We start from the raw sequence: 22,444 nt of genomic DNA, 5'->3' as shown, positions 1-22,444 counted from the left end.
GAGCAGAGGCTTCATTTATCTTTTGTAGGGAAAGGCTCTGGGAGCAGGTTAGCTTGGTGCCACCATCTTGGCTTCTCCCCAGAAGTCCTCCAATAAATGTCTATTGAGATGGATTGGAGTTGTAGGCATGATGTCTAGGGAGAGATAGTCTAAGGAAATTATAAAGAAGGGAACTAGAAATAAGAGAAAATATGATGGAAGAATTACGACTTCAGGAATCACCTGAATTGTGATAATTGATAACCAGAGATGAATGCCAAACCACCTTATTAAGGGACAGAAGGAACTTAGGCTCATCCACAGGCATTTGGCAGGATGGGCCATCCTGTGAAAGGAGTGGGAGTACCACTAGCAAACATGAATCAGTTTTAGAAATGAACCCAGAGAGTTGAGAAGTAACTTTCAAAAAACATTTTATCAGTGATGTCATTATCCAGAACCGTTGTTTTTCAGTTTGAGGACTCCCAGAAGGCAACAACTATTTGACTCTTCAGACTTGGGGCTCCATGAAGGCAGATTCTTTGCCTCTCCTCACACCAAAGGAATTCCCTGAGGACAGGATGTTTATTCTCCCTTGACTGGGGACCAACCACACGAAGCTGAATCACTGTAATCAGAAATAACAATCTAATTTATATAGCACTTTAAAACTTGCAAAGCATTTTATATATATTAACTCATTTTAACACTAAAACTGTGTGAGGCCGGTACAATTATTATCTATATGTTATAGATAAGGAAACAGAAAGTTTAGGGACCTATGAAAGTCTAAGAATTTGAACTCAGATCTTCCAGATTACAGGCTAGCAATCTATTTTCTATACTTTCTACAATGTCTTTAATTCACTTAGCAGTTATAAATGCCAGCTGTGCCCATAGCACTGTGAGAATCCTCAGTCAGAAGCTCACCAAGAGCACCTGAAAGTGATGACTGTCAAGAGTTTCCTGCTCTTACCACAGGCTCCATTTTACTTCTTCTTTTACTCCTTCCAGACAGGGGTGGACTCTGCCTGGTGCTACATGTGCTGTTGGGTAGTGACAAGAGGGCAGGACTTTGGGAGATCCAATTCCACAGCAAAGAAGGCCTTGTGCATAAAGGAATTTCTTTTCCTACATGGGAACTCTTAGACAGAGGAGCTTATGGATTGGTAGTTCTGCTAAGTGGGGTGATTCTGTGGATTCTAAACATATACATCCAGAGCAAGATGTTGAACTGGAGAAGGGGAAGAGAGTCATTTTCATTCTGGATATTTATTCTGGTGCTCTTTGTTCTTAGAGAAATCCAGGCAGGTGAGTCTGGGAAAATTGGGGTGTGAATGGGGATAGATGGAGACCTCTGGGCTTGGCATGGGAAATTTGGTATGATGTGAGGAAATACAAATAATAACCTTATGATCTAGTCTATTTTGAGAGAGATCCTGTTATCAACTGTCTGGGAACTACTAGCGTGACAGAAGGAACATTTATCATGACCTCAAGGAACTCCTACTCTGATGGGTAGACTCAATATAAAGAAAGGAAATATACAGGAATAGAGAAGCAAAGTTATAATTAAGAGTATCTGGACCAACTATACTACCTTGTTTCCTGAGAAAAAGGTTAAGGAATCCCAACAGATCTGAGTCACCTAGGGAAATGTAAAAGTTTGCCTAACAGAGATAGGTCACTGTCTCTTTTGAGGCAACTTCCTGGGTTCTGTCCATTTTTTTTTGCAAGGCAGTGGTATTAAATGACTTGCCCAAGGTCACATAGCTAGGTATTTACTCACTCTCTCTCACTCGCCAGTCCTGTCCATTTTACCTTATAACATTTCTTGTTTGTACCCCTTCCCTCCTCTGACACGACCACTCAACTAATGTAGGCCCTCATCATTTCACACCTGTATTAACCTTCTTGTTCTACATGTTTCAAGTCTCTCCTGATTCCCATTCCTATTTTCCATGTAGCTGCCAAATTAATCTTCCTCAACCACCAATCCTATTATGTCTCTCCCTTATTCAATAAATTCTAGTGGCTTTCATCACTTCCAGAATTAAGCATAATATGCTCTATTTTTCACTCAGAACATTTTATAGCATGACCCCCTCTTACTGATTCCTGCTTTTATGGATCCTTGATTTGTATTCAACCTGTGATAAGTCCTGATTGGAAGGTTGCCTGTATGCATTTTCTTTTTCTGGAATGCCCTCCTGGAAAAGATCTGTAATTCCTTATGTTCTAAATATGCAACAGTGATTACCCCAGCCCCACTTCCTAAAAGCCAGGAATGTTATATTCTACACCTCAGCTAGGATTCTCTAGTAAACTTAAGGATTTGGTGGCATCTAGACTCTTATCTAATCTCCACTAGTGGTGTTTCCTCAGTTGCAGGGGTAAATTTCTACATCAGAGTGCCATTTAATTGCTAAATATGCAAATGTGCTTTTGCCAAGCAATATTTAATTCAAAGATATAACAAACAGATAAGCATAATTTTCAGCATGGGGAGCCTAATTACCCCTTACACCATATCATTCTCAGGTGTGGGAAAGGGGATTAAGTTCATGGCTTACTTTATTACCACCCTAGAACAATCAGAAGTTTCAAATGCAAAGCTGCCCTTGGGTCAGAGTCCCAAGTCCCCTAGCTTCTCAGGGCTTCCATTCTTGAATTGCCTAGCTGTATAATTAATTGGAATCTTGCCTCTAAGTTTATCATGGCTTGGTTCAGAGTCTGATTGGTGAGAATCCTACTTCTTTTACCTGAATCTGAGATGACCAGAAAAATAGAAGTTCTAAAGCCATTTTCAGGGTGATAGGGTCTAAAAGAAGAGGGGGAGGCCCCTTTCTCCAGTTTAGTTCACTGTGTTCAAAATGTGTGTAAATTTTCACCATCTCTGGATACTAAGGAGCAAAAGTGAGGGAAAGGATAAAAGACTATCTTAGTCTGGTAGTTTGAACAACATAGAGTGTTCTAGAAAACCTTTCATCAAAGGAGGCTTCTCTCATTCAAGTAATAGGGTACCTTCTTCATATGATCTGAGCATGCTCCAAAACCCTGATTGCATATACTATACATATGTTTGTGTGTGTGTGTGTGTGTGTGTGTGTGTGTGTGTTTTGACAAGACAGTGGGGTTAAGTAACTTGCCCAAGGTCATATAGCTAGGTAATTATTAAGTGTCTGAATCTGGATTTGAACTCAGGTCCTCTTGATTCCAGGTCAGTGCTCAATCCACTGCACCACCTAACTACTCCAATTGCCTGTACTAATGGTCAAAAGTAGTAGTGGGAGGTAGGTGGGTGTGAGGTTCTGAGCTGCTTGCACATCTGATGGCTCTTGTGTCTCTGTCTCATTTTGCCATTCAGCCTACCACAAGCATGAAATAAAACACATTGCAGTGGGAACATCTCAAACACTCTTGGATCTCACTGTTGTTGGACTCATTGATGACATTCAGTGGGCTTCCTATCATAGATCAAGCCATCAGATTGTAACCAAGGCAGCCTGGATCTCTGAAGCTGTGGGAATGAATTTAATTGAGGAGATTAAAGATGTAATGATAAAACATGGAGAAAATTACCATTTTGACATCCATTACTTGACAAGAAATGACACACAGACTGGAAGTAAGTCACTTCCATGCTTCCCTTGCCCCATCCTTTCCATGATTTTAACAGCTCCTGTCCACCAAGCCTGTTGGACCAATCTCTAAGAACCTGATCCTTTAGTAGCCCAAGGAGCTCAGATCACTCTTGCTTCATTCTGAAGGGAAAGGGCTGTAAAAGAACCTACTTTTTAAGATACTAAATCCTCCACTGAAACCAGTTCAGAGAGTATTTCCCTTCAACTTCAGCTTTCCTATTTTATTTCTTCCCAAGACTCTAATTATTGTATGTGAATTCAAGATATTGAGTCTTTGTACTTTACTTGATGCCTGAATTCATTGATTAGTCCCACTTTCTTTCTTGGTTCCCTGATACTCTCCTCATTCACCTTATCCTTGTCTTTATTCTCCTTTATATCCTTCTCCTCTTCTACTTTTTCTTCCTCCTCCTCTTTTTTCTTCTTTCTCTATTCCTTTTTCATCATTATCATATTCTTTTTCTTCTTTTCCTCCTTTTCTTCCTTTTGCTTTTTCTCTTCTTCCTCCTCTTCCTCTTATTTCTCCTTTTTGTTGTTCCTTCTCTCTTGCTGGCACTTAATTCTAATTTGTGCTTTTTGTTTTTAATCTCTCTTTATTACTCATTCTAAATCCCAGAAATGTGCTTATTCTGTGTTCTTTATATAAAAGAAAAGAGCACATAATAATTCAGAAAGAATACAGTAGGGAAAGGTAAGTAGCAATACATATTCAAAGTTGAATGTTACTTGACTTCTAATATTCTCTGTCCTTTAACAACTCCCCTTCCAATTTTTGCTAAGATTTTATCCAGACTTGGAGAATGAAGTTCTTTTAAAGTCACCAGAATCATTCTACTTCACATATATGGTAGTTTAAAAGTTCACAAAACAAAACCCTTTTTCTTTTTTAAAGAAGTTTTTTGAATGTCATTTAATTTATTTTTTCATTTACATGCAAAACTAGTTTTCAACATTTTTTTGTAAACTTTTGCATTCCACATTTTCTACCTCCTTCCATTCCCTCCTCTATCCACCATGACAGTGAGAAATTTGATATAGGTTATACATTTATAATCATGTTTCACATATTTAAACATTAGTCATATTATGAAAAAAGATTCAGAACTAAAGGGAAAAATGAGAAAAACTTAGCAAGTTTTAAAAAGTGAAAATAGTCACCATGATCAATATGGACCTATTGTTTAACATGGCTATAAATATAGACCCTATATCAGATTACTTTCTGTCAGGGAAAGGAGGAAGGGAAGAGAGGGAGGGAGAAAAATGTAAACCCAAATTCTTGCAGAAAATGATTAGTAAAACTACTGGTGCATATAGTTGGAAAAACAAATAAATAAAATATTTTTAAATAGTGAAAATGGTAAGCTTTGGTCTCCATTCAGACTCCATAGTTTTTTTTTTCATTTGGATATGAATGCATTTTTGATCTAAGACAAGACTTTTAAAATTGTCTTTAATCACTTGCTAAGAGGAGCTCATTTCATCATAGCTGATCATTATATAATGTTGCTGTTAATGTGTACAATGTTCTCCTGGTTCTGTTCCCTTCACTCAGCATCAATTCATGCAAGTCTTTCCAGGTTTTTCTGAAGGCTGCCTGCTCATGGAAAAAAAATACTTTTATCTTTTGGAATCCACAACAGAGTTTCTTTCCATCAATTTCTTCATAACCAATTTTCTCCTAGAATATCTTCTGTTTTTCCTCTCCACAGGGAATCACACATTGCAGATTGATTTTGATTGTGAATTAGATGGAGATATTCAGTTGAGTAGCCATGTAAAGTATGGCTTGGATGGAGAAGATATGCTCCAAATAGATGGGTTAGAAGGACAATGGATAGTCCTGGACCCTAGGGCTCATGGAATCAAATTAATTGTGGAAACTCCTTTCTGGACTGAAGTGAGAAAACGTTACAATAAGAGGCATTGTATTGGCATCATGCAGAAAATCCTTTGGAAATCCAACATCACAAAGAATTGTAAGTACATTTTCTGCCATCTTTTACCAAACCATATCTTCTCAATATTCAATACTATCTCAAATAAATAATCAAAAAATTATGGAACTAGATATAATAATATCAAAATTCACTTAGAAGTTACAAAGGAAAAATATTAATAATAAAGGAAGGAGGTTTAACTGTACCAGACATAAAACTATATTATAGAGCATTATTTATCAAAAAAAATCTGGTCCTGACTAAGAAATAGAAAGATAGATGAATGGAACAGAGTAGACATACAATATATAGCACCCAATGAATATAGTTGCTTGGTGTTTGAAAGTGTAAAGTTTTAACTTTTGGGAATAAGAATTCATTATTTGGTAAAAATAAAATGTTGGGAAAACTGGAAAGTTATCTGGCAGAAACTGGGCATGGATATACATCAATATCTTTCCCAAGATAAGGTAAGATAAGGTAAAAGTGGTTGCATAATGTAGATGTAAAGGGAGATATTACAAGAAAATCTGAAGAACATGGAACCATTATCTATTACTCTTATGGATAGGTGAACAATTTATGAACAAAGAAGAGATAGTGTTGTGAGATGTAAAATGGATATTTTTGATTACATTAAATTAAAATGTTTTGTACAATTAGAACAAAAAGCCAAGTGTATAAGAGTGTAAAAAAATTATATTGGAGAGAATTTCTGGCAGAATGTTTTATGTCAGCATAAAACATAAAGCTGAGGTTGAATAAATTGACATTTCTCTCAAAAAAATTGGTCTGAATTTTTCATAACATTAGCTGCCCATCACCATTTGCAATTGGTTTAAATGTCTCCTGCTTATTTGGAAATGGAGAATCACAGAATTTCCAAGTTGATAAGAAGGTTATTTGTATGGGGAAAAACAAGTCATCTAAAATTTGTCTAATTAGTATTACTTTACCACTTGATGCTATGAGACATATTAGGTGTGAAATGAGATGTGTGCATGTGGGTATATGTGTATAAAGATACAAAGATATAAATATATACATTTGAACATATGTACACTCATGAATATATATGTGTGTGTGTGTGCAGATATACATGGCCACTTAGGGAATTTGTTTTATCTAAGTATATTATGCTTGAAACAAGATATAGAGGGAAAGAGATTAAATAGATTTTGCTTAATTTAAAAAAAGAGAGAGAGGAGGGAGTGCCACAGATGTGGACTTTTGTAGGCATTTTTACACATGGTCACTGAATGATTATTATACTTGTTTTGTTTTGTTAAAACATATTTCTCACAAATGTGAACAATCTCTAAATGTTTATAACACAAAATCTAAACATTAATAAAATATTAAATATATTTGCATTTAAAAAGCAAGTAAAATTTTCAAAAATAATATTATAATAGTTATATAAACTTAAAAGAGATAAATGTAAAGTCCTATGGTGGATTGGGGGAGATTAAACTCCTCAAGAGTCAATGATGTAGCAGAGATATAACATACTTAAAGAGAGCAGCAAGACCCTTTTTGAACTCTGTCATGGAAAGAAAACAGCAGGAATGTTGCATTCTCTGGAGAGAACAATTTTTTGGGACAACAATGAACTAAAGTGTCTGATTATAATCAGTTATATGAGAAAGTCAACTAATATGACAAGTTTAAGCACTTTGCTTTATTAATATGATGTAGAAATACTAGAAAATAAAATGCTAAAGTAAAAAAAGAAATAAACCTAAAGTGGCCATCTCATCTTCATCTGAGGACCTCTAATGAGAGACAACTCCCTCCTTCCCCAGGCTTTCCATTTCTATTTTAATAGCTCACTTTCATAAATGAAAAAAAAAACCAAAACAATATAACATAATGTAAACAACAAAAGTCTAACAAAAAATGGATTTTTATTGAGGGTTTGTTAATAAGGTCTGAGAGGTAGGGAGGATGAGTGGACCAATGGATCTTAATTATCTTTGGTCAAGATGTCTTCTTCTACCTTCAGTACCACCAGAAGTATATGTTTCTCGCCGAGATTTCCCCAATGGCACCATCACCCTTTCCTGTACAGCCACAGGCTTCTACCCACAATCCATCTTACTGCACTGGAAGAACAGTATTGATGGTGCTAAATGGGGGAAAGAGAGCTCCAGTGGCACCCTGCCTAATTCTGATGACACCTTCTATCTTCGAATCTCTCTGGAGATCCAGCCAGGAGACCCAGGGACAGGTTATGCTTGTGTGGTGGATCACAGTCAGCTGGAGTCACCAACTATATACCCAGGTGAATGTCTCAATCAAGCTAACTGGGCCCAAACCCTAAGCCATGGGAATCTGTTAATTCCTGCCTGCATCCATCCCTGCCTAATAAAGGGTCCAAGGGCAAAGTCCCCACTAGAAATTCTTCTCATTGTACCTTGAAGAAATTGAATCTCCCCAATTCCATTAATTTTCTGTTGCTTTTCTTTCTGTAGTTCCTGACAAGCCATCCAAGGGGAATGTGTGGGCTATTATCCTGAGCATCTTTCTAGCAAACATCCTGATGATTAGTTGTTTTGTGGTCTTTACCAAATGGAAGAAGAGAAAGGCAGGTGTGTATCATCAGAAGAGGGGGAAAAGGGATGGGGAGAACACATCCCTGGGGTTGTGTAGGGGTTGAAGGTAACAATTGTGTACTTTGTGAAAAGAATACCAGAAACACAGATTCTCAGAGTTGGAAGGCACCTTGAATGCCATCTATCCAAATCTTAAAAGAACAAATTCTTCTGTCCAATATTCCCAAGAAAATGTCAATATATCCTTGGACTGAAGATTACAAGTGATAGAGAAGTCATGACCTTAAAATATTTTGTTTCTGATATATGGGTTTGTTGGAAAGGATACATAGCTTAGTGGATGGAGAAAACCTGGGGTCAAGTCTAATGTCTGATACAAACTGGCTGTGTGTTCCTAGCAAATCACTTAGCCTCTCCATTACCTGGGTGACTCTTTAGTACTCAAATTTTCAGAGAAGTTGCTTATGTCTATTTGTAGAGAGTGTTTTCTTACCTGTATCTTGTAGAGTGTCTGACACAGAACATACCTTTAATAAAGGCACTTGGTAGAGAAACTGAACTGGGTATTGCTTCACAGTAAAATCACCAGGTATATTTTGTTTGTACATCAACTACTCCTCTCATTTGTCTTAGAATTTCATTTCTTTTAAAAAAGGTGTGTGTGGGGGGTCATGATGGTTTAGCAAAGCTACCACATCAGTTCCAAAGAATGACCAATGATCTCCTGACTTTTGGACAGTTTTTGAGCTTTTGAATGGTTTAGGTTATTGTCTTTTTTTCACATACGGAGGCAGAATTTTTTCTATTTACTTTCCAGTCAGCATTCCTACTTTTTTTCCTTTAGGATTAAGTTAATAATTTTAATTTCTATTTTGTACAATAGAAATTCAGAAACTTAAACAGCAATTATGGTACAATTTTCTTCAAACTATGCTTATATTAAATAGTTTCTAATGCTCTCATCATTCGTCACTTTCCTCTGGATATGCTCCAGTTTCTTTTCCTTCCCAAAACAGAGCATTTCCAGAGAATGCAACATTCCTGCTATGTTCTTTCCATGACAGAGTTCAACAGGGGTCTTGCTACTCTCATTAAGCATGTTGTATCTCTGGCTACATCCTTGGCTCTTAAGAAGCGTAATCTCCCCCAACCCATCATAAGACTTTAAATTTATCTCTTTTAAGTTTAATTCATTGACTTCTATTCATTGCTCTGTTCTGTTGCCCACTTTCTGGATCCCACCTATTTTCTTTAGTACATTATTTATCCCTCCCAGTTTGCTTTTATCTTTCAGATCTGATAGTCTATAAATGACTTCATGCAAGTCACTGAGAAAAGGAATTATGGATATGGTCCCATGAAATACCATTGCAGACGCTCTCCACAACATGCTGTCACTAATCCACTTATCCTCAGATTTTGGATCCAGGCTTTCAATCAATCTTAGTCAATCAAAGAAGTCATAGCACTACCCCCTACCTTGAAAAAAGGCCATGGAGGTCTTTGTCAAATGTAATATGAGATCTAGGTCTATCACATTTCCTGGATTGACCATGACCCTTTCATTAAATAGAAATAGAGCTTATCTAGGATGATGTTTCCATTGAATCTATGCTGGTATCTCAGTGATCTCTTGACATGGTTCCAGTTATCTTAGGATTTGGAAAGGAAATTTCTCTGGACCAGGTGATGTGCAGTCAGGACAGCTACATCCTCTTTAATTATTTAAGTTTGGTCCCATCTAATGTTATTAGTTGCAGAAAAAGGGAAGCAAAGTAAGAGTTGAGTAAAGATATTTTCTCTCTCTCATAAGTTAAAATCCAGTGTACCCCAATCCTTATCCCCAATCATTTATTGGGGTGGCTAGGTGGCAAAGTGGATAGAGCACTGGCCCTGGAGTCAAATCCAGCCTCAGACACTTAGTAATTACCTAGCTGTGTGGCCTTGGGCAAGCCACTTAACCCCATTGCCTTGCAAAAAAAACCCCAAACCCATTCATTTATTGTTCTTCATTTGCTTCCTGACCTAATATAGCTGGGAATATGTCGCCCTTATTTGTGTACTTAGCAGAGATCACCAGTTTCAGTTTATTACGTACACGTATGCTTCTGTCATTCTTTTAAAAATTACTCTTTTTAGGATAAATTATTATCTTCAGTCACATACCTTTCCCAATGAATCCCAAAGAAAGCTTTCCCTAATAAAAATAAAAAAGGAAAAATCAAGCAAAACCAGTTCAAATAAAAAAATAACAAAAAGGACTTTTATCCTATGGAGTTTCACCACAAGAGCTGTCCTAGTTCTTGAAACAAGAGGTAGTTTTCCACATCGCTTCTTTGTTGTCAAGGACATTTAATATCATTTTATATAATATGACCTTCATTTACAATAGTTTTATAATTACTCTTCTCATTTACATTTTATAAGAATTTTCCATTTGGCTTTCCTTCTTTTGCTTACTTTACATTGTATCCGTTCATGTGTTTTTCTGATCGCACCATATTCATTTTTCTTACAGTACAATAACATTCTTTAATATTGGTCTAGTCATTCTCCCAGAAGATTAGTACTTATATTTTTCCATATTTTTGATATTACACAAAGTTTTTCTATAAATATTTTTGTCTAGTTGAGATCTTTCTTTCTAATAAATAATAATAACGAACATTCATAGTATACCTGCACTTTTCAAGGGATTGAATTAAGGGAGCTTTAAACAGTTTTTTTTTTTCATTTTACCCTCATAATAAACCTGGGAGGTAGGAGCTATTAACACTCCTTCTTACAGATGAGAAAGCTGAGATAAATAGAGGCTAAATGGCTTACCCAAAGTCATGTAACTGTTGAGTTTCTGAGGTCATGTCTTCCTATGGGGTGGCCCTCTCTGCCATTGATTTTTGCAGTCTATGCCTGCATTGAAATCTCTGGGGAATGGGTTATGCATATTTTAGTCAGTTTCTTCCGTAATTCCAAATTTCTCTGAAGAATATTTGGAACAATTTGGAGATTCACTAGCCGTGTGTTACTATGCTCTTCTTTCCATTCTGTTTCCAAACGTGAGTATTATTTTTCTGTTCTCTTTTCTATTTGTTGAAGGGGAGGTGAAACTTCAGAGTTGTTTTGATTTCTCTTTCTCTATAAGTGATTTGTAACATTGTTAATGGATGAATTCTTCTTTTGAGAAATGTTTGTCATATCCTTGGGCCACATATCTTCTGGGAAAAGTTTTTTTTAATATTTCCATATATCTTAAAAATCTGTCCCTTGTAAAAAATATTTGATCTAAAGATATTTTCCAGGCAACAACTTCCCTTCATAGAGTGTTTGCATTGATTTTCTTTACATCTTTCAATATCATATAATTGAAATATATATATATATATATATTATTTTCTATATGTGCCCTTTCTTCTAATGAATTCAAACTTTTAGACATAGTTTTATAAGAAACTCAATTCTTTTGATTTTTTTATGTTATGCCATTTAGTACTCAGGTCACATATGCATTTCACGTTTATTTTTATATATATTGTAAGAAATCGGACTAAACAATTTTTTCTATATTTCTGAATTTTCCAAACATCTGATTTTATTCTTCTGTTATATTTTTGTATTTATGTTGTTATCTGTTTACCACCCCCCCAACTTCTATACATATTTTTAAAAATCCAAGTTGGTGAATTTTCTGGGCATCCACATTTTCTATTTAAATATCTCTCTCCTTTTCCTTCTCATCAGAATTGTTCCTCTTTGTGACCTCAATAATTCCCTTTTAAGAATTGCACAACCCACCTGAAGTGACTTCCTTTTGCAGAATTTGAGTTTATGTGATTAAAATCAGCCTTCCTCAGAATGTTTAGAGGCTATATATTCTACAGTGTGTAATTCCTCTGTTCTCTATCATAAACTCAAAGATGTCATGATCACTGATATACAAATTCTCACCATTTCCAGAACAGTAACCTGCTACTCCCTTTTAATAAAATTCAGAATAGAATATCTTCAATTGATTCCTTTAGTATTTGAATGATAAAATCATTATGAAGGAAAACAAAGGGATGTTTGGTTGCTCTTCATTTGGTAGGGTCAGGTAATTTAAAATTCTTTATTACTTTTTTTTTTTGCAAGGCAATGGGTTAAGTGACTTATCCAAAGTCACACAGTTAATTACTCCTTTAAGTCTTTGTTTTTAGCTTATAATATGCTTCTTGCACTTCTCTTTCTGTTCTGGGAGTCTGTTGTATAATCTGATGACAAAAATCATTTTGTTTTCTCTTTAAATTACTAACCAGATGTTCTACTCCATGCTTATCCTTTCTGGTTTCTGAATTTTCTTCAATAAATACATCTTGATATACAAGGCTATACTGAACATGCCCCATCTCTTACTACATATTTTGTCAAACTTTTTAAATATATATGTATCTACACCTTTGGGGTATCATATTCAAGACATGAATCTCATCCCATCCATTCTCAGAGACAAAGACAAAATTTCATTCTTGTCTTAGGATCCAATCCTTTCTTATCTGTCATATTTTTTCACAATTCTTTCTAGGACAAGAAACTGAAGAAAATGGTGGAACACTTGGTACCTTCATCAGTGCTAGTGAAAAAGGCAAGGAACAAACAAGAGAAAATAAGCTTTGAGAAGTGTTTATATTGTTAAAAAGCTGACATCTGGAAGTACTAGAATTTCTGAACTGTGGCATAAAACTTAAGAATGACAGACTTGTAGGAATTGTCATGGCCTTTACTATCCACTACATTATTAAGCCAATCAGCATAAAGAAAAATAGGTACATTTCAATTTATTTATCCATTCAAAAGTGTGAATATTTGACTCAAGTGTCATTAAATGATGACCCCATGTGTCACAGATGGCATATCCAATATATGCACATACAGTCACATATACATGTATATATTCACATAGTTTCTATAAATATGTGCATATAAGTCTATTCACATATATTAATAAATTCATATACATACAGACACACATGCACATTCTCTCCTCCTGAGTTTTATGATCCAGAGAATTTGGGTAGTATCATGTTGGGCATGGTGATAGGAAAAGGTACATTTCCAGGATGATACTTAATAGAGATACTTTTATAGAGATAAATAAACTTGACCATTGGATACTGTACCTTTTAATCACTTAATCAAAATGAAGTAGACCCCTGCTGCATGATTTACTGAATACTCTAAAGGGAAAAGGAATCGATTCCTGATACTGTTCCACATCCAATGAGATCTTTTTCATTATTAATTGATTACAGGAAGAGAGGCATCAAAGGAGATGTTCAAGTTTAGGCTTTGCTAAAGAGACATCAATGGGTGGGAGTGAAAGAAATATAAAAAAATATTGAGCAAAATAGAGTCAGTTGTATTTTCCAAAAATATCTCCTTTTGATGAACTTTTAACCAGAATTTCTGCAAAATAGAAATAAGAACAGCACCTTGTTGTGAAGATGAAATGAGATAATATTGGGAAGTGGTTAGCATAGTTCCTGAAATCTAGTAGGCACTATCCAAATGTTTATTCTCTTCTTCCCACTTGACTGCTCTCACTCTCAGTTTCTTGAATGAGGAGAATAATAATCCTTCTCTTTCCCTTTTCCTCTCACCCAAGTATGCTAAAAGTGCTTTATAAATGGAGTTTTATAAATATCTTAAAATAATTTTTAATTAAAAAGAAAGTAGAGTGAATCAATTGGTTCTTTATATTTGAGAAGGCAGATTCCATGAAAATGTAGAAGGAAGAGGAGGAGGAGGAGGAAGAGGAGGAGGAGGAGGAGGAGGAGGAGGAGGAGGTGTGACAGACAGCAGTTATCAGCCTACCTGAAAAACATTGGACAATTTTGGTGGATTTGAAAATTCAGATGAGGGCAATAGGTCACCAAAAACTTCAAATGAGGCATTCAGTTGCAGTAAAAGAGATGTGGAGATTTCATTGGCAGGGGAGAAAAATGAAGTAACAAGGTGTTTTTTTTTTTAGGTTTTTGCAAGGCAAATGGGGTTAAGTGGCTTGCCCAAGGCCACACAGCTAGGTAATTATTAAGTGTCTGAGACCAGATTTGAAACCAGGTACTCCTGACTCCAAGGCTGGTGCTTTATCCACTACACCACCTAGTCGCCCCCAACAAGGTGGTTTTTGAAAGGATGAGGCTCAGTCATTGGAGGGCAATGTGATGTGATGACCCCTTCCAGTTCCTCACTTGTAGGGAAACATGGATGTATACATTGTGGTAATGATGTTTGTGTTTTCCCTCTTATTGTGTGTTTGAGTAGAAATAAAATAAAAAATAGAAGGGAATCATTTTCAGGATTAAGAAGGTACTCCTTATGATCTCCATTAGGTTCCATCTGGAGTCTTTTATTCAGTTCTTGGAACATTTCAGGAAGAACAAAATGTTTGAAGGATTTCCAGTAGCAAGATAGATTGAAGAAAACCTGAATGTTTAACCTGACAGACACATTTCCTGAATGACTGAGTTAAGGAGATGGCAGGAAAATCATAGAAGTCTTCAGGAGTTCTCATGTAGAAAAGGAGGAGGGAGGAATGGCAATACAAACTTATAAAACACTTGCTGTGCTCAAGGCATTATGTGAAGCCTGTTTCCAAATATCATTTCAATTGATCCTTACCACAACCTGGTGAGGGTAAAGTAGGTACTTAGATAACAATCATTTGATAGCTGAGAAAACTGAAGCAGTCAGAGGCTAAATAACACACCTAAGTTAATAAGTATTGGGCTGGCTTTGAATTTACAGTCTTATTGATTTCAATCTCAGTGATTCATTCAATTAGTCACCAGGTGCATCAAGAAGAAAAACAGGAAACAGATTTCTTCTCTTTGGATGCAGAGGATAGTAGAAGCTTCAGTAGAAGCTTCAAAGAGCTAAATTTAGGCATGATATAAGGCAAAATTTCCTGACAATTCGAGATATCTTCTGTGATAAGGGCAACTGCAGGAGCAATGAGTTGGTTCCCTTCCATGAGAAGTCTTCAAGCATAAGTTGGTTGGCCAATATGAAAGGAATCCTTGTTTATGTATGAATGGGGCTAGATGACTGTTGAGATGCCTTCACACTTCGAAATTCTGTGACTCTGTGATCACCCATAGTTGCTGAGAACCGTGCAGTCTTATATGACTTTCTTTTTGTGATTTATATATGAACTGAGAATAGGTAACAAAGGAAATGCTGAAAGGACGTGAACTGAGATGGTACAGACACTGCTGAACAAAACAGAACCCTCAGGAAAGTTTTCTAATGGGAGGTGGATTTGGTTTCTGCATAACTAATTTCTGAACATTGATTTCATTCCCTTTCTTTATCTCTTCCATTAGGATATGGGGATCATGGGATAAGTTTAACATAGGTCCTTTTTCCTCCACAGGGACAATTTCACAAACTGAAGTGGAAGAATCTTTTCTTTCTTCTGTGGCTTCTCCTGTTACTTCTCATCTTTAGTGAAGGAATTCATCAACCCTCACCCCAATACCAAGGCAGTTGCCAAGGCATCTTCCATGAGAACCCTCACATGTTGTCAAAGGGGTCATTTGCTGCATATCTAAGCATAATTCTAGTCCTATATTGACCAGGCATCTCTATGTAAGAGGCAAATCTGGGATGAGACACCCAATAAACTTTCATTTTATGCCATGAAAGTCTTGCTAATTAAAATTTGTTTCTTAACAACATTACATTGAAGAATTTTGTTTGCTTTTCTTTCCAAGTACATGGTTGTAGTCTTCCTGCATATTGTCCTCCTGGTTCTGATTACTACACTTTGCATCAGTTCATATAAGTTAACTAGGCTTCTTCTTACTCTTTTTTTTTAAAGTTTTTGCAAGGCAATGGGGTTAAGTGGCTTACCCAAGGCCATACAGCTAGGTAATTATCAAGTGTCTGAGGATGGATTTGAATTCAGGTACTTCTGACTCCAAGGCCAGTGTTCGATCCACTGTGCCACCTAGCCGCCCCTTCTTACTCTTTATGTTTATAGTTTCTTATGACAAAATCTGATTTCATCACATCTATGTGCCACAATTTGTTCAGCCAATCTCCATATGATGAATTAATTTGTTTTCAGCTTTTTGTTAGCTACAAAAAGTTCCACTGTGAATATTTTAGTGTGTGGAGAGCTTTTTTTTTCTCATAGATTTCCTTGATCTATAGAGTGAATCTCTGAGTCTAAGGAGCTGGGCATTTTAGTCAATTAATTTACACAATCCCACCTTGCTTTCTAATAAAGTTGTCACCAATGGTCAACTTGTTGCCTATCTTTCCACAACCCCTTTAACATGGGCCATTTCCATCCTTTTTAAATTTGTTGTGTGTGAGGGTAACAAATGCCCCAGGGTTTTTTTTTCTGGTTTAAATTTCACTTACTATTAGTGATCTGAAAAATATTGTTGTGTTTTTTATTGTTCATATCCTTTGACTACATATCTATTTTTATTCTTCAGTCATTTTCAGTTGTATCCAACTCTTTGTGACATCATTTGGGATTTCTTTGGCAAAGATCCCAAAGTGGTTAGCCATTTTCCTTTCCAGATTTAAAACAGAGGCAAGAGAAGGTTAAGTGTCTTAAACTGGATGTGAACTCAAATCCATCTGACTCCAGGCCTGGTATTCAATCTCCTGGCACCATTTAGCTGCTGACTGGTGGCATTATTTATTTCTGTCACTTGTCTGTGCATTTTAGATATCAAACCCTTATGAGAGGTATTCATGTATTTTTTTTTTGTTTTTGCAAGGCAAATGGGGTTAAGTGGCTTGCCCAAGGCCACACAGCTAGGTAATTATTAAGTGTCTGAGGCTGGATTTGAACCCAGGTAGTCCTGACTCCAGGGCCAGTGCTCTATCCACTGCGCCACCTAGCTGCCCCTATGTAAGAGGTATTCAATGCGGCCTCTTTTCTTCCCATCCTACTTACATTAATTTCATTTGTTCAGATGCTTATGAATTTAAATACTGTCATTTGGAACATTTGCATTTGATATGAACATTGGTATATTGTTTCTTTAAATACAGTGTGACTTCCTTATCTAGTTTTGCTTTTGTTGTGACATGTTAAATTTGTTTTCTCTGATGACATGATGCAGCTTTTGATTTTATCTCATACATACTTTTGTTTTTTCCAGTCTTTGATGTCTTTCTTCTTAGATATATTTCTTGAAAACAGTAGGTTGTGAATTTTATTTTTATTTTCTTATAAAATCTTTCAATCTCTGATTTGTAGAGTCCCCCCATTTCCATAAGAGCAGTCAACAAATATTATGCAAAAATTTTGTAGTTACTACACTTATTTAATCTCACCCCTGTTCATCAGTTTCCACAGCTAGAGAGATAGTTCAGGTCTGGGCTAGAGGTGGGGAAAAATATTGAGACTAATTATCCTTGGAGTGGGCACTTGTCTAAGAGAGTAGAGAATGTCACCTCCTTAGAGTGCATTAATTGGATAATACTTAATTTTTAATGTTTCCTGAATTACGTCGTTAAAAAAAATTTAGACAGGGTAGCTAAGTGGCACAGTGGATAGAACACCGACCCTGGAGTCAGGAGGACCTGAGTTCCAATCCGATCTCAGACACTTAATAATTCCCTAGCTGTGTGACGCTGGGCAAGTCAATCTTAACCCCATTGCGTTAAATAAAATAAAATAAATTAGATGTCAACTTAATAAATTAAACTATTTACTAGGAGAATAACATGAGATTTAATTATTTAATTTTAAGTAGTTTTACTACATCCAATCCTATGCAAAGCATTCTGAAATACTGGAGATGAAAAAATGATCAAAGATTTAGTACCCACTATCATGAATTAATCTCTTAATAGTTATCATTAAACAATTGCTATATGCAAGATACTGGGGAAATTTTGGGAGGGAGGGAGAGTGGGAGGAGTAAGGAAGAAAAGAAGGAGAAAAGGGAAAGAAAGAAGACAAGTAGGAAAGAAGAAAGATAGTGACAAAAAGAGAAAAGAAAGGAAAAAAAGAGGTAGGAAGGAAGGACAAAAGAAGGAGTGAAGAAAGGGAGAAATGAAGGACTGAGGGAAAGAAGAAAGAAAGGAATTGCAGAAGAAAGATTGTAAGAAAGGAAAGAAGGAAAGAATGAAAGAAAGGAAAAAAGCAATGAAAGCAGAAAGGGCCAGAAAGAGGAAAAGAAAAAGAAAGGAATGAGTCTTGTCCTCAATGCACCTACCTCAGAAATTATCGTATATAAAGCTTCTTTGGGGTTGACCACTCTAGCACAGTGTTCTTAGATGATGGTTCTATGTTTGTCCTTTATTCTCTATCCACTGCACCACCTAGCCCATTGATGATGATATTTGTCCTTCATTCTCAAAGAAGACCATGGCATCAGGGAGGTAATGCCTTGACTAGCACATGAATCAGATGTGGATCAGGATGACTGGAGATGGCCCTGGATGGAGGCAAAATCAGGGTTAAATGACTTGCCCAAGGTCACACAGTTAGTGAGCATCAAGTGTCTGAGGCTGGATTCAAATTCTTGTCCTTCTGACTCCAAGACCAGTGTTCTATCCACTGCACCATCTAGTTTCCCTCTTAGATAATAAAACTATGTTGAAGATGGAAGAATATATATATCTTCAGTGGAAAGCACACTGACTCAGGAGTCAGAGGGTCTACATTGAAATCTCACACCTTTGACAAATATTAACTATGAGACCTTGAGCAAGTCATTTAATGGCCCTATATCTTAGGTTCATCACTTTTTTTTTTGTTTGTTTTTTTTTGCAAGGCAAACGGGGTTAAGTGGCTTGCCCAAGGCCACACAGCTAGGCAATTACCAAGTGTCTGAGACCGGATTTGAACCCAGGTACTCCTGACTCCAGGGCCGGTGCTTTATCCACTGTGCCACCTAGCTGCCCCTGGTTCATCACTTTTAATGAGAAGTTTGGATTAGAAGACTATTGAGATCCCTTCAATTCTCAACCTAGGATGCTTTTTTTTATCCTCTCAGTAAGTCATGTAGGGAAGCTGGGAAAAAATCCTCCATCTGTTCAGCAAGTTATATAGCAGACAGAAAGCCTGTCCTTTGGCCTTCAAAAATTCTTCCTTTGTTCCCTCTAGGAAAGGATTCCCAAAACCTAACGTCTTTAGTGGCCCCTGGAAATGGCAATGTGAACATGTGTTTGTTTGCATGAGCCTGAACCTGGACCTCTCAAGTTCCTGGCTGCCTCTTTTTTTTGGTTGTGTAGTTGTACCTCAATACAGGCTACCTATAAAGATACTCAAAGAAGGACATTGCCAACTTTGGCATCTCCCTTGTGAGTCTCAGAATTTCAAGATGGGCTGCTGGTTCCCTGGAAGGAGGTGATTTTGACAGCAATTTCTCAGAGCGCTGAACAGACTAAAAGCCCCATCTACTTGACCAGAGAAACTGAATTTTGTGAGTTACTGGATGGAGAGAACTAAGGTGAAAATGAACTATACTTTCAATAGTCCTACAATGACACCTTTCTCTCTTGGGAGAATTTTATAGGTGATAGAATAGTGTCTTAAAGTAGTAGAAATAAACAACTCTTATACCTGCTATCTGTTTTGTGCATTAAATATTTCTTTGTTAGTGACTTTATTAATGACTTTTAGCATTTAGACATGAGTCATACCAAAGATTCATTTAGGTGGGTTTTCCCTGGACTTTGGGATGCAAAGTAATGAATAAGCCTACAATAAAAAGTCTAATTCTATTATTTTTAGTGATCTAGGATGGATCCAGGACGGAATATAGTTTTTTTGAGTCGAATCAGACTCCTCATTCTTTAGATAAATTTCTTTGAGCCAGAATTCACATCTTCTGTCAGGAAAATCCATAATCTCTATGCCAGAGGGATACCAGAGGTCATCCAGTTTAATCCAAAGCAAGACAATAATATCCTCTTCTATTGGGTGAATAATGGATATCCATATAATGATATAATACATAAATACATACATACATATATGCAAATACACGCATAAAGGAATTTCATGGTATTTGGGTGGATGTCAGTTGGGTCAATTGAGTCTGGACACATGGTTGGTGACAAAGATCCTTTTCTGGTCACAGACTTCGGGGATCTCTTGCAGTAAGATTCTGAAGTGACATACTGTTTAGAATGTGGAAGAATTTTTTCAAACAGGATTTTTATTGCCTTAAGTCACAATTCCTGAGGGGTTTCAAGATCAGTTTTCTGGAAAGGAATGGGTGAGGAGAGGAGTGATGACCAGTGAGCTGGATGAGAGAGCAGAGCAAATTAATGTTTTCCTTCAACCTCCCTTCTACTCCCAGGACATAGCTACTATTTTTGTTTTTGCCTTTTTTTGGCAAGGGAATGGGGATTAAGTGACTTGGCCAAGGGTCACACAGCTAAGTAATTAAGTGTCTGAGGTCAAATTTGAACTCAGGTCCTCCTAACTCCAGGGCCAGTGCTCTATCCACTCACCACCTAACTGCCCCTATAGCTACGATTTTTGATATCCCTGCTGCAACCATGATCAGCAAAAAAACTTCATTCCTTTCAATTTCTCTTACTAATGTCTATCCCATAAATCTCTTCTAATTCTCTATGCCAGAGGTCTCTTCCTCACTTTTATCTTCTAGGATGTTGTGATTCTTGGGCCTGAATTGTCTCAGAAGCAGCACCAGAGACTGTCATTAAAGTAGCGAACACAGCTTTGGAGCAAGGGAAGTAATTTTGCAAGAAAATGAATCATGGATTTTAGATCAGGGATGCAGAAAATCATTGGAGATTTGAGTATATCTTAGAATATTTGCTGCATCTTTCCCTGGTCCTTTAGGGAAAATAGTATGTTAATGTATTGGTTATAGCTCCTCCCCATACTTAACACTGTCTCCTGTCTCTATATACCCACAAGCGCTTCTGCAGATCTATGATACCCACCCTTACTCATCTCTGTCTCTGAGACTCCTTATCTAAATATGAGATTCCACGCTGGGTCACCCTCCTTTGTGAAATCTCCTACGATTGAGATCTCCAGTTGTTAATACTTTCTTGTTCCTTGAATTATCTTATAATTACTTATTTGCGTTGGCTCTCCCTTCCACACTAGGCAACTCTTTGAGGGCAGCTATTGTCTCATTTATTCTCCTTGTATCCTAAAGTGAGCAGAATGCTTTAAAAAGGGGCATTTACTATAGGAACCAAATAATAACTATTGAATTGAAAGGATATGTTGGGTTTGAATGACTTGTATGACATGCCTGGATGTTAATCTTCGCCATAGGCAAGCATCAGGGTGGAAATCTAGTTTCTGGAACCATTTACATTGTGACTATTAAAGCCCAGGAATGAACACAAAACGGCTCAGGTCTTTCCTCTCCAACTTCTGCTACCATACTTAGTATCTTCTCTAAACATATTGATACCTCCTCAAATGTCCCAACCTTTAACTTATTCAATTTACTCATTTCTTGTGACTTACAACTGCACCCCACTCATTACACCTAGAGATGGTCACATTCTTAATCTTGTCTTTACCCACAAAAGTGTTTTACTTTCATGTTCATAAACTCTGAAAGCTCCTTTGCTGATCATAATCTTTTGTCATTTCTCATTTCCTTCTGTCATACAACCCCTAACTCTATTCTTTATGTTCATTATAATCAATTCCTTTATCCTAAAAGTCTTTCTTAGTCCATCCTTCCTACACTAGCTTCACTCTCCTCCCTTTCCTATCCTGACCACTTGATAAACCAGTTCAGCTTTACACGGCCCTTTTCTTTTTTAGCTCTTGCACCCTTTTCCTTGTCACTGATCATCAAATGATAATCTTCAATCTTGGATGACTCTCACCATCCATTGCCTTTAGTCCTACTGAACAAAGCTGGAGAAAATCTTGAAATTGCTGACTGGGTCCACGACAAATATCAATTACATAATCTCAGCTGAATTCTTGCTTTAGCAAGACAATTCTTTGACACCATTAAAATTTTGCTATTTATAATTTGGAGTGTAAAATAGTTGTGATGCCCATATTAATATAAATAATAGAGGACATTTAGATTGGCTTGCAGCTCTAATAATGGATAATGATGTAGTCTTGAAATTTTTATTATATTTACTAGCCTGATGTAATATGTCTAAACATTTTAAATTCTTTGTCACATGATGCTTCTAAAACTGTTTTTATTGTACATAATATTTTATTCATAATATGTTTCATAGCAACACAAATGGTTAAAATTAACATTTGAAAAATGAAATAATGGTGTGATATTTTACATGGGAAATAAACACATGAATACATTTACAGATGTAAAAGATATTTTCTTAGGATAGA

General features: G+C 36.5%; 1 protein-coding gene across 2 annotated transcripts; it reads left to right on the top strand.

Annotated features, from left to right (window-relative positions):
* Positions 1–1,010: 1,010 nt before the first annotated feature.
* Positions 1,011–15,785, top strand: LOC141512898 (hereditary hemochromatosis protein homolog). 2 transcript variants are annotated; one of them, XM_074222257.1, is made up of 6 exons: positions 1,011–1,290; positions 3,347–3,607; positions 5,336–5,602; positions 7,569–7,847; positions 8,038–8,154; positions 15,527–15,785. In XM_074222257.1, the coding sequence occupies exons 1-6, from the start codon at positions 1,206–1,208 to the stop codon at positions 15,598–15,600; spliced, it is 1,083 nt and encodes a 360-aa protein (XP_074078358.1). In that variant the 5' UTR covers positions 1,011–1,205; the 3' UTR covers positions 15,601–15,785. The 2 variants fall into 2 exon arrangements, with proteins under 2 accessions (XP_074078358.1, XP_074078348.1); XM_074222247.1 differs by lacking the exon at positions 15,527–15,785 and adding an exon at positions 12,677–12,781.
* The last annotated feature ends 6,659 nt before the right edge of the window (positions 15,786–22,444 follow it).

The sequence above is a fragment of the Macrotis lagotis genome, chromosome 1 (genome assembly GCF_037893015.1).
Source record: "Macrotis lagotis isolate mMagLag1 chromosome 1, bilby.v1.9.chrom.fasta, whole genome shotgun sequence".
Lineage (NCBI taxonomy): Eukaryota > Metazoa > Chordata > Mammalia > Peramelemorphia > Peramelidae > Macrotis > Macrotis lagotis.
The sequence above is the reverse complement of the archived record's forward strand: the minus strand, read 5'-3'. Positions and strand labels throughout refer to the sequence as shown.

Bases quoted from the DNA above. Each gene is read 5' to 3' on its own strand.
- LOC141512898 (XM_074222247.1), top strand. From the start codon at position 1,206: ATGTTGAACTGGAGAAGGGGAAGAGAGTCATTTTCATTCTGGATATTT. The intron at 5,603-7,568 runs GTAAGTACATTT...TTCTACCTTCAG, and splicing joins ATCCAACATCACAAAGAATT to TACCACCAGAAGTATATGTT. The intron at 7,848-8,037 runs GTGAATGTCTCA...TTCTTTCTGTAG, and splicing joins GTCACCAACTATATACCCAG to TTCCTGACAAGCCATCCAAG.